A 16,026-nucleotide genomic window follows, 5' to 3' on the forward strand; every position below is an offset into this window, starting at 1 on the left:
AATCTGTCAGTATCATCAGAAACTACTGCGTAAACTGTGTAAACCTAATCTTTGTGTCCTGGAAATTGAGAATATAGTACAGTTTTCTTTAATTTCAGTTTCTTCCTTCTTCTCCCCAAAGGAACACTTCATTTACAAACACCAAAATCTTTGTGTTGAAATCTCTCTCTCTCTCTCTCACCCCCAAGTATTTAGAAGAACTCTCATTAGGTACACTTAATATATTATTTGGAAATTATTTGTAAATACTGATTATACTAGACTAATCTAGGGGTGTTTTCCTTATATTCAAGAAATACTGCATTACCTAACCCTTTGTAACTTATAGAAGTTTATGTGGTTGAATTTTATAGTGATAGCTGTGCTCTCTTGTATGCTTATATCAATGTGAGAATGGAATTTAACTTTTTCTGCCAGAAGTAATAAAGGGGATGATAAATGTTATTATAAAATAAATTGAATTTATATCAACACAAGAAGATTTAAAAGTCTTATGCTTTTTCCTGGCAAGATATTTACCATGTCATCTTTCTGTTTAATTGCAAATTGCAGTAACATACAAAATATAGTTTACTACATGCCAATATTTCTTCTTAGTGAATTTTTCTGTTGAACAATTTGGAGCATGTTTTTCAAAGAGGAAATATTTGGCTTGTAGGGAGAAGTGGAAATCCAAGCTTAGATGTCTAAGGAAGGAAAGTGTCATATAGGAAACAGTTATGGTTAAATACTTGAGGGAGTAAGACTTGATTCACTTGGTAAAATGACTATTTGATAATATTCTGGTAATATTTATACTCTGGTTTCCTTCATCAATTAGATTAAATGCTTGTGTAATTCCTTCATTGATCTCAATGAGGAAATAGTTGAAATATTTCAGTGCTTTATTATCTTAATATTCCACAGACTGTTTAAACTCAGGTCTTTATATTTTGGAAGGTGTAGTGTTCTTGCAGGTGGGGAGGATTTTAATAAATGTCTGTTTATTACAGCAAATGCTTCTCAAGTAGCAGAATTGGTTGTGACTTACTTTCTGATATTACATTTTGTTTCTATGAAGTGTCATATATTTAACTCCAGTGATGTAATGTTTCAAGTATTCGTGCATCTGATTATGTGTATAATTTTTATAACTTACAGCTGTGAAGTACTTTCAAATTTTTGTTGTATAGGCATCATAGCAGTCCTGATACTCATTTTTTTCGTGTCATCTTTTCATAATGATTTGAGGGTATATCAACTCAGCTGTCCTGGGCTGTAAATTATGTATTCCATTTGTTACTCAGGTACCCTGCCTCTTATTTTAGCCCTAAAAAGAATTTGTCTGCAGAAGTATCATTGTCCTCAAGTACAGATGAAGTCCAACAGGTGGTTAATAATAACTTGAACACATAGGGTCAGGCTATCTGGGTTTGATCTAGGCTCCACTACTTCAAACTCTGACCTGGAGACAGTTTCTTCATCTGAGTCTCAGTTTCATTGAAAGGACAAAATAATACCAGTCTGATAGGATATTATTATAAAGATTAATAAGATCTAGTATATAGAAACTTCTTGGTATATGGAATGTGTTCGGTAAGTATCACATATTATTATTAAGGAAGTTATTTAAGGCCACCTAAGTGGTAGGAAGTACACTGGTAATAGTACTCCACATTCATATTACTCTTCTGTTGCTGTCTAACCGAGGCTAGAAATATATACGTGGAAGTGACTAGTATTAAGGTAGTTCTAGCAATTTTAAGAAGGGAGAGGTAGTGGGTATGAGGTCAGATAGAGGATAAACTTCGTGGAAGGGCAGAAATTGCCTAGTATGGGTCAAGAGGCTCAGACATAGATAAGATTTCTAAAAAGTCACAGTAGTATATTTTTAAAAAGAATGTGAAGGGAATTCATCTTTCCTAGACTCATCTTTGCACAGTATTTACTTAAATCCTTTACTAATTATTAACTTTAAACATAAGAGCAACAGAAATATTTTTAGAAGAACTCTCCATTGATCTTTCTTTAAAATGTGCCTGTTGCTTTTCCCTTACACATATTAAATATTTACCTCCCAACATTTACAGTTGTAAGCATTGGTGTTGAAAAAGAGTTTCTTCTCTTTATTTTTTCTTTCAAGTTCCTGTAATACTTTAATTAAATCCCATTCAGCTACTTAATGTTTCTGACATTCTTCTCTAGTCATTTATTTTCCATAATTTATATTCCCAACTAAAGGCAGAGTCTGTTTGATGTCCATTTATGTTGGCCAGTATCCCCAATACAGGGTCAGAAACAAATCATAGATTATTCTGAGATGAATGATCTTGGTGGTCCAGTAACTCTAGCTGGAACTGACATCAATTCTATTAATTAGAAATTCATTTTAAAAGATTCCTAATATGATAATTTAGACATTTCAAAATTTGATACTAGTAACATCTACCCATTTTTACAATTACTTTGCTGCTTTTTACAATGTGAGGGTTTTGTTGTTTTCTTTTTAATGGTGCATCTTACTGACATATGGTAACCCTTAAATGGTGCCTCATACTGGAGCTTTTAAAAAGTAAGAGAGTGTAGATAACCCTGACATTGTGAGCTTTTAATGCATTTAAACAAATTTGGCCGTTAGAAAGCAAGCAGCAGCAGAATAGGAAGGGAGAAGAGACCTTTTTTCTCTTGTCTCTTTCAATGAAGATGAAAGCATTTCCTTTGGTCCTGATTAACTGTTAGATCAATTTATGTACCTCAATTTTTTTTTTTTTTTGCCCTAAGGAAATATGTTCTCTGGCCTTTTGAAATTGTTACAGAGGCCAAACTTTTGGCCTCTTTAAAAGAAGTATGTTTCAGGTTCTGCAAAGGCAAGAACTTGGCATAAGATTGCGGTGTGACACATGCACTGATTTACCAGAAAATATATTTCAGCATGAAAATGTGTTATGTGTGAAGGTTTACTCAAACTGAGAGAAAATCTGGTTATTAGTAAATCTAGTTTTCCACTGAACCAGATTATCTTTGGCACAATAGAAATCTAATGAAATAAGTCTTAAAAGAATATTAAAGTCTGTGCTTTTTTTCTTTTTTTTTTTTAAGATTTTACTTATTTATTCGTGAGAGACACAGAGAGAGAGAAAGAGAGGGGCAGAGACACAGGCAGAGGGATAAGGAGGCTCCATGCAGGGAGCCCCACGTGGGACTCGATCCCGGGTCTCCAGGATCAGGCCCTAAACCACTAAGCCACTGGGGCTGCCCTCAAAGTCAATGTTATTTAATGATTTCTCGTATTTAAATATTGATGTTTAAAAACAGATCAGGAAATGGAAATACATTGTGATTTTATAAAAAAGGCTATACTTTTTAACAAACTAGCCTATAGGATCTGGGAAACACTGCTAATAAAGTTACCATTTATTGAACTTCTGAGCTGCCATATGCCAGGAACTTCACATATATTCTCATTATTCTTCAGAATAACCGAGCAACATGGTTTTTTTGGTTTTTGTTTTCAATTACCAGTTCACGTTTTGGGACATAGGCTCAGAAAGCCTACACATTTAGTAAATGGCAAAGCTAAGATTTGAACTTCGTTCTGTCACTTACCAATATTAAATGAAATGATATTTGAGAGTGCTTGGAAAAATTCTAAGTAAGTACACAATAGCTCTTACTACTCTTCAGTTGTGTTGCCTCCCAGACTATACAAGACACACGCACACACACACACACACACACACACACACACACGAGATAAAGAAGAGAGATGACAGAGAAGGAGAGAGAGTGTTATAACCTGCTACCTCCAGGAGTAAGCATCCTGCCATGGCATCAGACTTCCCCTTATATATATAATCCACAAGCAGTTAGAAGATAATAATGGAGAAGCCACTTTAAGAAACGGAATATGTAGAAATAAACATAAAAGTTAATATGCAAATCTTTTTTGTGAACAATTTCAAAATACTCTAGTGGGACAAAAAATACAGATTTAAACAAAAGGAAGAACATGTTCTTGGATAGAATGATTCAAAATCATAAAGATGTTAATTCTTCGTGTATTGATTTACAAATTTAACAAGACTCTAGTAACAATACTACTTGCTTTTTACTCTAAAGCTAGACAGAAGGATTCTAACCTTAATGGAAATATATTTCTTAATAAGGCTGATGGTTGATTCTTCCTCCTCACCACTATATGTTCACTGTTTAGATATGTATATATTGATAGTAAAATCATTTTTACAGGTCATGTTCTGAGGAACCTTATAAGTAAATGAGTAAGAGTGGGGAGAGTTTTTATAACAGCACCATGCAGTTCTTTAAAACTCTTAAGTTACATGCCAAAAATCCTATTGAGCTCATCACAAATTATTTTTAATACTTTATTGTTTTTAATAAATTATTTATTGGTAATTATTTTTAGCAATCTGTCCACTGATTTGGAAACCACTTATTGACAAAGGATTATACTTAGTCATTATAGTACTAGTGGACAGTATTTCACATTTTGTCTCTGTTAAGTATATGGAGATTTTCCATTACAGCCCTTTGAAGTCACTTACTTGAAAAACTACTTACTATATCATTGCTTTTCCCTTTTCTGCATAGTTGCATTACAGTCCTCCCCAACTGACAGAAATGAAGTCCAGGAAAACTGTAGAACAAAATTCAGAGAAGGTCTGCATCTGCAAGAAGGAGAATTCTTATTACAGGTAAATTTTAGTAAATGTAGTTTCTCATAATAAAGACATGGTAATAAAAAAAAAAAAAAGACATGGTAAATGAAAGATTAATGAATCAGTCTTTTAGTTACTCCAGTTTATTTAGAACTCAACCAGTATTTCATGTCACTTCATCTGAACTGCAATAGTGGTGTTGTGTCGCTAGTATGTGAAAAAATGTAATTGTATCAAGTAGATTAGAAGTCTACTTAGCGATTTCCCTGTTGTATTTCTTTAACTAGAAAGAACTCCTAGATTGTTTCAAAGGTTCTCATTTAAGACATTGAATTTACATACGCTTTTTCAGGAGTACCACTTTATTAAAACAGTTAATTACATTTACTTAATAGTTCAATATTGCTCCTAAACTAAATTTCATTTTTCATTATGTTCTTATAACTGTATTGTCTCTTAGCTACGTCATGTCGTATCAACATGCTAAAGTTTTTTTCTCAACAACTAGAAGCCCTAATTTTTGCTTTAGAACTCAGAGAGTTTTTAGATTTGTTTGTAAAACTATTTTATTTTTTTTTCACTCTATTTTTTGGAACTGATACGATGTTTAATTCTCATCTAAAATTCTCAGGTATTTATTTTGCTGAAAAAAAAAAAGGATAGAATGAAGATGTGTGCTGTGCTATGTGCTATTACTATTATGTGATCATTTTCAATTCCATCCAGTGAACAGAGTAAAGAACTTAGTTTCCTTTTGTGACAGAAAGTAGCTGCAACTTTTACTAACTCCTTTAATTCATTCTGAAAATGTTTATGTGTAACTCAATAATTTTAACATTTTTTATTATTTTTGTAATTGTGAAAATTAACTTTTGCTCCCATTAGGTTAAACAAATTAAATGTATTCAAGCATAAGTCCTCTTCCTGGCCCTGGCTGAGGATCTTTATTTATATAATAGCTTCAAACGTAAAGACTCCTTATTCAGGTCATAGGAAAACATTTTTATAATTGCTGCTTTATATGATTAAACACACACCTCGGGTTCTGGAGTAAAGTAATAAGGAAGTCCTACACTTCAAGAGAAAATAAACAAATATGGAATGCTTAACATTTGATAAAGCAGTTTAAATTATGGGCCAATGATTTTTTCCCTCCTAGAATATTTAGGCAAATTGTATGCATATACTATTTCATGGACAGAGAATAAAAATGATGTTAATGCAAGACTAGTATTAGTTTTTAATTTTCTGAAAATTGGAAACATTTAGGTATTTAAAATAAATGCATCTGTTACAAATTATGTTGGATATCACTTGTAAATTAGTTTCCAATAGGAAGCATTGCATATTATATGATTTGCTAGGACCCAGTTGGCTGGATCTCTTCTGAAACAGATGATCAAGAACATTGTAGACATATGAAAAATGGTGTATTTCATTACATACAGTTGCCATAATGACATCTAACTATACTTTCAACACGTGGTTATCAACCAAGTATCCCTAAGGCATAGAGAATGTTTCCAGAGATACAATATACTACTTGCCGTGACATTTTTAATGAGAAATCATTTCCTTTAGTTTTAACAAAGGAGATAAAGAAAATGTTACATCGTGTTTTATTACGAAAAATTTAAAATACTTTCAAGCTTAGCTTAAATTCATTAGTATTATATAAGGTTTAAAAATAAAAATGACTTTCTCGGGCAGCCCAGGTGGCTCAGCGGTTTAGTGCTGCCTTCAGGCCAGGGTGTGATCCTGGAGTCCCGGGATCGAGTCCCACGTGGGGCTCCCTGCATGGAGCCTGCTTCTCCCTCTGCCTGTGTCTCTGCATCTCTTTCTCTCTCTGTGTGTGTTTCTCATGTATAATAAACAAAATCTTTTAAAAAAAATGACTTTCTCTTTTCATTATCCATCATTTATTTCAGTCATTTTCATTTGTTTAATCATCTTCTGCCTGCTGCTATTTACTATCATGCCTATTAGAATCTACAGCTTCATTTTTGAGTTAGCAGAAGTTGAAACCATAAATAACACTATCAGTTGCAACTTATTTCTCTCATATTCAATAGTAAGTGAACCTCATCATGATTTTCAGATAAGTAGGGCAAATCTTTGTGACTAATACTAAAGAATAATAATCTCTTTCATTAATATGTAATTAACATATTCTGTTTGTTCACTAATAATTCAATATAAGTAATAACCTTCTTCCAAATAGTATTTAAGATCTTTTGAGAGATACATAAAATTGGCATGCATATATTCTTTTTAAAGGCTTTTTTGTTTTATTTTTGACAATTAACATTTGTCTAAAAGCTTGTGATACTGTATCTTAAATTATCTTTGTGCTTTCTGGCATAAGGAGTTTATTGGAAAGTACTAAATTCATTTCACTGTTTGAACAATCATGACTCTCCACAAAAGAAAATGCATATCATCAATGGATACTCTTCTCTATAAAAAAAGATATTTCAGAAGGAAAAAAATACAAAATTGGGTGTAACTGCTAACTGAAATTTAAGACTATTTAATTTTGAAGGTGTTATTAAACATTTCAGTTCCTGGTGGGTGCCACCACCATTCATTTGAGGGCATTCACCAGTACTATAGCTATGATCTCTGAACACCCAAAGCATGAGGAAAAAGAAACCAGTTTTTTATTGAAGTTACTGTGATTGAACATTAAGTTTAGCTGTCAGCTTTTCCTTACCTAAATCAAAAGGTATAAATAGATTCTTTTCATTCCACAGTATATGGTATATCTGTGTTTATGAGATGTTATCATTTTAGCCATTTTATTTATTTATTTATTTATTTATTTTTTTTTTTTTTAATTTTTATTTATTTATGATAGTCACAGAGAGAGAGAGAGAGGCAGAGACATAGGCAGAGGGAGAAGCAGGCTCCATGCACCGGGAGCCCGACGTGGGATTCGATCCCTGGTCTCCAGGATCGCGCCCTGGGCCAAAGGCAGGCGCCAAACCGCTGCGCCACCCAGGGATCCCCATTTTAGCCATTTTAAAGAGAGATTTTTCAGCAATAAAAGTGATAACCGTAACTGAAGTCAGTTTATGAGTGGCAATATTGTTATTTAGTCACATTACTAATTTTATAATCTTTTTCCTTGTAGGCTCTGAATGGCTTTGTGCTGGTTGTCACCACAGATGCTTTGGTCTTTTATGCTTCTTCTACCATACAAGATTACCTAGGGTTTCAGCAGGTAAGTATATTTTTCTCAAGCCATGCAAAAAAAATTTTTTTTGGAGAATTAACTCTACTTTTTACGTATTGTATGTTTTAGGGACATAAAAGATAATTTGTATATATAAAATATCAATCAAAATATGCTTTAAAGTAAAAATATATTTTTAGCTAAAATTTTTATACTATTAATTTACTACAAGAAAATTTACAATTTTCTTAAATATTTATGAGATTCATACATATTGTGTTTCATCTTACACTTATTAAAGACTCTTATATATAAGAAACATTCAGGTTAGGGGCAGATACACTTTGAATGGGGGGCAGACAAGGGAATATTTGCCATCCCATTAGTTATGGATACCGGAGGGCATACGGCAACTGTGAAGTGAATGAAGTGATATGTAAAGGTACAGGCAAAGTATCATAGCTTAAACCTTTAATTCTGTCTTAAGCTGATAATGGAAACTTTCCTGAAGGAAATGGTATTTAAGCTAACCTAAAGAAAGCATAAGATTCAGGTGGGTGGGCAGTTGTAGAGAGAACACAGGAAAGAAAAGGTAGAACTATGTTAAGCAGTAGTAGACCAGAAGTACTTTAAGAGATGAACATGTTTGGTTTGTTTAGTGTTATTGAATAAATGGTGCATAAATGGAGTGGTGATTGTCATATTTGAGGGACAAAAATATTTGGTATAATTTGAGAACAGTTTGTAAATACCCTTGAATGTTAGCTATTCTTATGTGCCAGCATTTTTAAATTCTAATATGTGTAGGACTCACTTAAACTTCATGTAAAACTCGAAAATCTTTGGGCCTTACTTCCAGATAATCTGATTCAGTTTGGGTCAGAGTGGGGCCTATCAGTTTGCATTTCTCACAAGCTCACAGGTGATGCCAAGGGTGCTGGTTGGAATAGCAGCGTCTACAGTGTTATATAGACTGAAATTTAAACTATGTTGTATACACAATAGAAACCACCAAGAGTCTTTAGTTTTTGTTAAGGGACTGTGTATGCTGCAGTCTGTGTTTTAGATGAGAACTCTGGCAATTGGAGAATAGATGGCAGTAAGATGGTTTAATGCTAGATTAAGTACACAGGGAGATTTAGATAGCTAAACTCGATAGATAGCGGAATCTGGCCCTGCCACAAAGCCTGACTTACTGAGAGGCAAGAGGTAGAAGAAGGAATCTAAGCTGGTAAAAGCATGATCCTTTACTCTTCTGGAGTATGCTAGAAGTAAAAGTTTAAAGAAAATCATTAGAGGACAGTGAAAGAAATACATAATACTTTTAAGCGTTAGAGAAGTCTAAGATGCTAGATTTTCAGACAAGGTTTTGTGAAAGAAGTAGGATTTAAAAGATCAATAAATTTAAAATGAGCAGAACTGAATGTGTTGCAATTAAGGAATGAGAAGATGACTTAGTTGACTGAAAAGCATTCAAGTAGGGAAGTGATGGTAGTTAACTTTTGGCTGACCAATTACAGTGTTCTGCTCGCTCTAGCTTTTCCTATCTTGGATGACTAGAGAGTTTTGCGACCATCTGACATACATTTGTCACTGCTGACAAGCACTCAGTAATCTAGCTACGTTTTGATATTAATTTAGTAAACCACGTTTTTTAAATCAGTACTTTAAAAAAGTCTCCTTGTATCTTTTTTCTTTAGTCTGATGTCATACATCAGAGCGTATATGAACTTATTCATACTGAAGACCGAGGTGAATTTCAGCGTCAGCTACACTGGACATTAAACCCTTCACAGTGTACAGACTCTGGACAAGGAGTTGATGGTAAGAATGTTTGCCAAAAGACAGTATGGTGATTTCTTGATAACAGTTCTCTGAAAGGAGGCCAGAACCTCTGGGAGATGTATAACTCTATGGTGAAGGTTGGAAAGAAGTAGGAAGACATTAGTCTGTGGTTGTAGGCTCCAGCCAGATAACAAAGAGCTTAGTGACCTAAGGAATATTTTGACAAATTATTGATGAATTTCAAGCAAGAAAGTGTTACCATACTCAGTAATATATTTTAATTTTTTTTAAAAAAATTATTTATTATTTATTTGATTGATTGTGCACAGGTGGGGGAAGTGACTGAGGGAGAGAGAGAGAAGCTGATTCCTTGCTGAGGAATATTTAGGGCTTGGTCCCACACCCTGAGACCACGACCTGAACCACAATAAGAACTGGATGCTTAACTGAGCCACCCAGACGCCCCTCTCAGTAATATATTTTATAAAAATCACATATAATATTTTGAGAGACTGGAAGGAATGTGTAAGGTTGATACTCAAGTATGTATAAATTGTTCTGTCTATCGAATGGACCAAATAAAAAAGCAAACTAGAATATGCAAGTATAAAAAAACTTTTTGTAATCCCTGGGTAGCTCAGCAGTTTAGCACCTGCCTTCAGCCTGGAGCGCGATTTTGGAGTCACGGGATTGAGTCCCACATCGGGCTCCCTGTGTGGAGCCTGCTTCTCCCTCTGCCTGTGTCTCGGTGCCTCTCTCTCTCTCTCTCTCTCTGTCTCTCATGAATAAATACATAAAATCTTTAAAAAAAAAAAACTTTTCCCTCTGCAGTGCTTTTAGAAGTCCAGGAAAGTGGGCAGCCCGGGTGGCTCAGCGGTTTAGCGCTGCACACAGCCCGGGGCGTGATCCTGGAGACCCGGGATCGAGTCCCACGTCAGGCTCCCTGCCTGGAGCCTGCTTCTCCCTCTGCCTGTGTCTCTGCCTCTCTCTCTCTCTCTGTGTCTCTCATGGATAAATAAATAAAATCTTAAAAAAAAGTCTATGAAAAGTGTTAAGAAGATAAAAGGCATTGGAAAATATAGATATTTTTGACAATAGAAATAAAAACAAAACTGAGTAAAGTTCTATGTAGTAAAAGTGATATTCTGTGCATTTTAGTTTCTTTTCATTAGCTACTCTTCTGAAAATGATTCTTTTTTGTATCAGAACAGAATCCAATTTAGAAATTAATGCAAATTTCAGCTCTCCAAACACTTGATTGTACGGCAAAATGCGTAAATTTGTGTTGCTATTATTTCTACAGACGCTAATGGGCTGCCACAGCCAGTAGTCTGTTATAACCCAGACCAGCTTCCTCCAGAAAACTCTTCCTTAATGGAAAGGAGCTTCGTGTGCCGACTAAGGTGTCTGCTGGATAATTCGTCCGGTTTTCTGGTAAGGTGCAAAGTCTTATGATATTGGCAATTTCTATTAAGTTTCAGAAAGCAAAAAAAAAAAAAGAAAACTGAAACTACTTTCTTTGGTTAGATTTGAGTTTGATATTTAAAACTCCTTTAAGAAATAATTTCATGAAGGAAAGTAACTTAAAAATTACTTTTTTCAGATTTTAGTATCTTCCATAACTCAAAATCTTAATCTTTTAGGATGTAGTAACAAAGACTGAGTGAAATATTATAGAACCTTGATCCTGCCTATTTTCAGGATTTCATAATATGTAAGACAGAGAACTTTGTAGCCCTTTTTTAGGAGCAAAATGCTTACCCTCTTTGGATTTAATCCTTGCCAGTCAGAAATATTATCATAGCTTTTTCTACACAGCTACAGTAATTGCTATCTAAAAATGGTTGTATATTCGTGATTGCAGAATTGTCATGTGGTATGAGCTGCCATTGTGTAGCTTGAACACCTGAACAAGATAATCAGGGAGCAAGCAGGTTTAGCAGGATACTCAGAGTGGAAGGAGTCTTTGTCCTTAAGATAGTGCACTCCAATGGGTACAGAAGAGAATATAAAGCATGATACATATTACTTTTGTGAATTATCAGGACTTTGAAATAGATAATAAAATCTTAAATATTAGCAGTTATTTTTGTTGATGTGTTTATTTGTGAAGGTAATTTTGCTGACCCACAGTTAGAATTGTGCTTTGAGGTAGTTTTCTTAGTACTGATGATCAATTAATATGTATTTCTGAGATAGAATTTGTATACTTGGGTCTTTTCTTCCTTGTGTTGCTGTCATATACTGAGGTCAGAATCATTGCTCAGCCTGGTTAATACACTTCTAAGCAACTAAATTGATCATTTTCACATTTAAGTTTCTTTGTTTCCTGTCTTCTAAAAGTGCCCTATATTGTTAGTAGAGTTCTACATTCTTTACATGATTTGATTATTCATTCTAGCATCTTAATAAAATTGCATTTTATCTCTATATGAAAGATTACCATAGGTTATGAAATAGACAGTGAGCTATGGACTATAGCTTATCTGTATTTGAAAATTAGTATGTACTTGATGACTTTATCACTATTCATTCATTGAGGAAATATGTACTGAATGCCATGGTGAGGGGAAGGAAGGTATTAATAACAGGGCAATTGTGAGCTCAGAGAAAGATACAGATAATTTTGTTGTGACAGCTCCCTTGTCAGCCCTTTTAGGATAGTGTTTGTACTACCTGTGGGGATAGTTGTTAATGGGCTTCCTGTGAAGAAAAGAATGAAAATAGCATTAGTCAGCCTCACGAACTTTTATGGAATTATCAAGACTACTGGAAATGGCCATGATTGAGCCTTTTGAAATGAACAATTTTTAAGCATTAATTTTAATGAACTGGTTTCGGTTTTCTAAGGCAATGAATTTCCAAGGGAGGTTAAAGTATCTTCATGGACAGAACAAGAAAGGGAAAGATGGTTCAATACTGCCACCTCAGTTGGCTTTGTTTGCAATAGCTACTCCACTTCAACCACCATCCATCCTTGAGATCCGAACCAAAAATTTCATCTTTAGAACCAAACACAAACTAGACTTTACACCTACTGCTTGTGATGCCAAGTAAGTAAAACTTTTTCAGTTTTGTTTCATTAAATATATATTTTGTTGCAGTAAATCTCTTAGCATATGAAACATAGAGTATACCTTGTAATGTTTATTATTATATGAGCGATTATTTCATACTCTTTCACTATAGCCTCTTAAAGTAATTTCATCAGGTTCACAGATCGTCTTAAAATTTTTTACAATACTTATCACAATTTCTGTATCATAAAGATGACTTGCTTATTTTAGTAATAAGATTCAGTATTCTGATGACATTTATTGTTGGTTTATTTTACATTTTTAACACATACAAACTTTGATTTTTAGCTTTAGAAGTTTAGTAACTTCCAGAAAATTATGAAGTGGATTTGATATTAGCATTCTTATCATATCAAAATGTAAAATTGTTTTTCTTGTAACTATGGGATTGCAGACCGGTTTGAAAAACTTTGTCCCTCAAAATGGAGCATTCTAACATTTTTATTACAGATTCTTTTTTATGTATGTAACTCTGTTAGATTCATCTTCCACGCTAATAATCATGTTCTTTGTTCAAGAGATGAAAATCATCTAAAACTTAAATTAACAGTCATAAAAAGAAGAAAGCAGTTACATGAATTGATTGTTTCTACCTGCTACTGTTAAATTCTGAATGTCAAGGAAGACACAATGCAGAAAAGAGCATATAACTAATTTCTTATTTTACCTTTTTTTTAAACAGAGGAAAACTTGTTTTAGGCTATACTGAAGCAGAGTTGTGCATGAGGGGATCAGGATACCAATTTATTCATGCTGCTGATATGCTTTATTGTGCTGAGTACCATATCCGGAGTAAGTTGTATTTCCTTGTATGCATGCCTGAAAAGTGGCATACATTCTGGTACATATTTCAGATTATTACATAATGTATTTAAGGTAACTATTTGAATAAACTTACACTTAGTGTCATACCATTATGATAGCCCTGGATTACACTCTATTCTAAAGTGCTCTATAGCTGCCACACAAGAATATAACAGTTTAATTACTAGGAAAATGACCATTTGTCCAACATTTTATTTAATTTTTAATAGCATTTTAAATGGTATCATTAATTTATAAATCTATTAATATATATTAACATTTTATTACACAATTTTTAAACATAAATGATAGAAATGTTCCCCTTTTAAAATGAAAATAATTTTTATCTTTTTGTTTTCCCCAAAATGTATACTCTGTAGTTTCATGTATTACCAGGATTTTCTGACCTATCTTCCCTTTAACCTACTAAATAATAAGTTTAGGCTGAAATAGAAAAAAACAACTTTGAACAACTGTTTCTATGCATTTTAATAAACTGTGCTTAAAAGTTGTCAAGACATTTATCATATTTGATGATCAGTACATCGAAAAATATGTTAGAGGGGCTTTGTTTCAGAGATTTTCTTTAGTATGTTGATTTTGGGTTTGATAATTTTTGTATTTTATTTTAGTGATTAAGACAGGAGAGAGTGGCATGATAGTATTCAGGCTCCTTACCAAAGACAATCGATGGACCTGGGTTCAGTCTAATGCACGTTTAGTGTATAAAAATGGAAGACCAGATTATATCATTGCAACACAGAGACCTCTAACGTAAGTACAAAGACAAAAATGTCTCATATTTTAATTTTTTTAAATGATACTGCTTATAAATCCTCTTACATGAAAACTTCCAAATAAATCCTATGAGAGTTTTCTCTGGAAATAAAAGTTGAAAAGATAATATGTATAGAAAGAAGGCATAAGTAAAGGACATTGAGAAGATAGAATTAACAAACTTTATTGAACAACCAAACTTATAGAACTACAGAAGAGAATTAACAATGAAAACTCCAGGGTTTTATTGTGGTATATGAAGATGAAAAGTAATACCATCTGTAAAATAAAATAAATCTAGAAGAATGCTGTGTTTAGTATACTTTCTAAGCAGGCAGTGGTTTTTAGGTTTCTTACATATTCTATAAATGAGTATTTTGTCAAATACTGTATTGCAAATATTTTCTCCACTCTAGAGAGTTGATATTTCTGTGTGCTTTTTATTAAGGATCAATGTCTATATTCCTTTATGTGTATATCCAAGTGACCAGTAACATTTATTGAAAAGGCCATCTTATCCCCCCTGCACTGAATTTTAATTAGGGGATTTGCCCCCTATCTCTTATTATTGCTAGACTGAATTCCATGAGTCTAGTTGTCTATTTTCACACCAACCACACATTGTCCATTGCTCAATCTTTATAATAAATCTTGATTTCTGAGTGTATGCTCTCCATCATGTCTGTTGAGTATTTTTGTTGTTTTCCTTTAAGACTGTCCTCTGTTCTTTATATTTCCATATATATTTTAGAAATCAGTTGTCAATTTCCACCAGAGTATCTGTTGGGATTTTGAATGGAATTACATTGAAACTATAGCTTATTTTGGGAGAATTAACGTCTTCATAATATTGTTCCAACCCGTGAACATGGTGAATAAATGTATGTACATGGGCATATGGGTACATGGGTATATATACCTGTCTTTGTTTGAATAATGGGTTGTATTTTTCTTACCCAAGTCTTATATTTTTTTCTCAATTTTATTTCTAGATACTTGAACCTTTGCAATGGTATTCTAAATGGTGTATGTATAGCAATTTATTTTTTTTAAGATTTTATTTATTCATGAAAGACACAGAGAAAGAGAGGCAGAGACCTCTCCCAGGTCTCTGAGAGGCAGAGGAGGAAGCAGGCTCTGTGTGGGAAGCCTGATGTGGGACTTGATCCCAGAATCCTGGGATCACCCCCCAAGCCAAAGGCAGATGCTCAACCACTGAGCCACCCAGGTGTCCCTGTATAGCAATTTCTAATTGTTGGTTATTTTTATTTTATTTTATTTTATTTTATTTTATTTTATTTTATTTTATTTTATTTTATTTTTATTTTTATTTTTATTTTTATTTATTTTATTTTATTTTATTTTAATTTTTATTTTATTTTATTTATTTTATTTATTTCATTTCATTTCATTTCATTTCATTTCATTTCATTTCCTTTCATTTCATTGTTGTTTTTTTTAATACTGTCTTGTATTCAATGACCTTACTATAATCCACTTTTTCTCAAAAGTTGTCTGGATTATTCAATATTTTCTAATATATACCATGTATGTAATTTTTTTCTTTTTAATCTTTAGATATTTATTTTAAAAAAATTCCTTTATTGCACTGGTTAGGTCCTCCATAAAATGTGAAAGAAATAATGATACTGCGACGCCTGGGTGGCTCAGAAGTTGAGTGTCTGCCTCTGGCTCGGGGCGTGATCCCAGGATCCAGGATCTAGTCCCACATCGGGTTCCCTGTGAGGAG

At 33.3% G+C, this 16,026-nt stretch overlaps 1 protein-coding gene across 1 annotated transcript in view; it reads left to right on the forward strand.

Moving 5' to 3' along the window:
• The window catches only part of AHR (aryl hydrocarbon receptor), a 49,793-nt gene that overhangs the window by 21,703 nt on the left and 12,064 nt on the right, over nt 1-16,026 (forward strand). Inside the window, exons 3-9 of the mRNA XM_038557017.1 lie at nt 4,591-4,694; nt 7,792-7,881; nt 9,534-9,657; nt 10,922-11,052; nt 12,469-12,671; nt 13,378-13,487; nt 14,132-14,273. Of these exons, the coding sequence (XP_038412945.1) occupies nt 4,591-4,694; nt 7,792-7,881; nt 9,534-9,657; nt 10,922-11,052; nt 12,469-12,671; nt 13,378-13,487; nt 14,132-14,273 (904 nt within the window). The remainder of the gene's footprint in view (nt 1-4,590; nt 4,695-7,791; nt 7,882-9,533; nt 9,658-10,921; nt 11,053-12,468; nt 12,672-13,377; nt 13,488-14,131; nt 14,274-16,026) is intronic.

The sequence above is a fragment of the Canis lupus genome, chromosome 14, assembly GCF_011100685.1.
Source record: "Canis lupus familiaris isolate Mischka breed German Shepherd chromosome 14, alternate assembly UU_Cfam_GSD_1.0, whole genome shotgun sequence".
Lineage (NCBI taxonomy): Eukaryota > Metazoa > Chordata > Mammalia > Carnivora > Canidae > Canis > Canis lupus.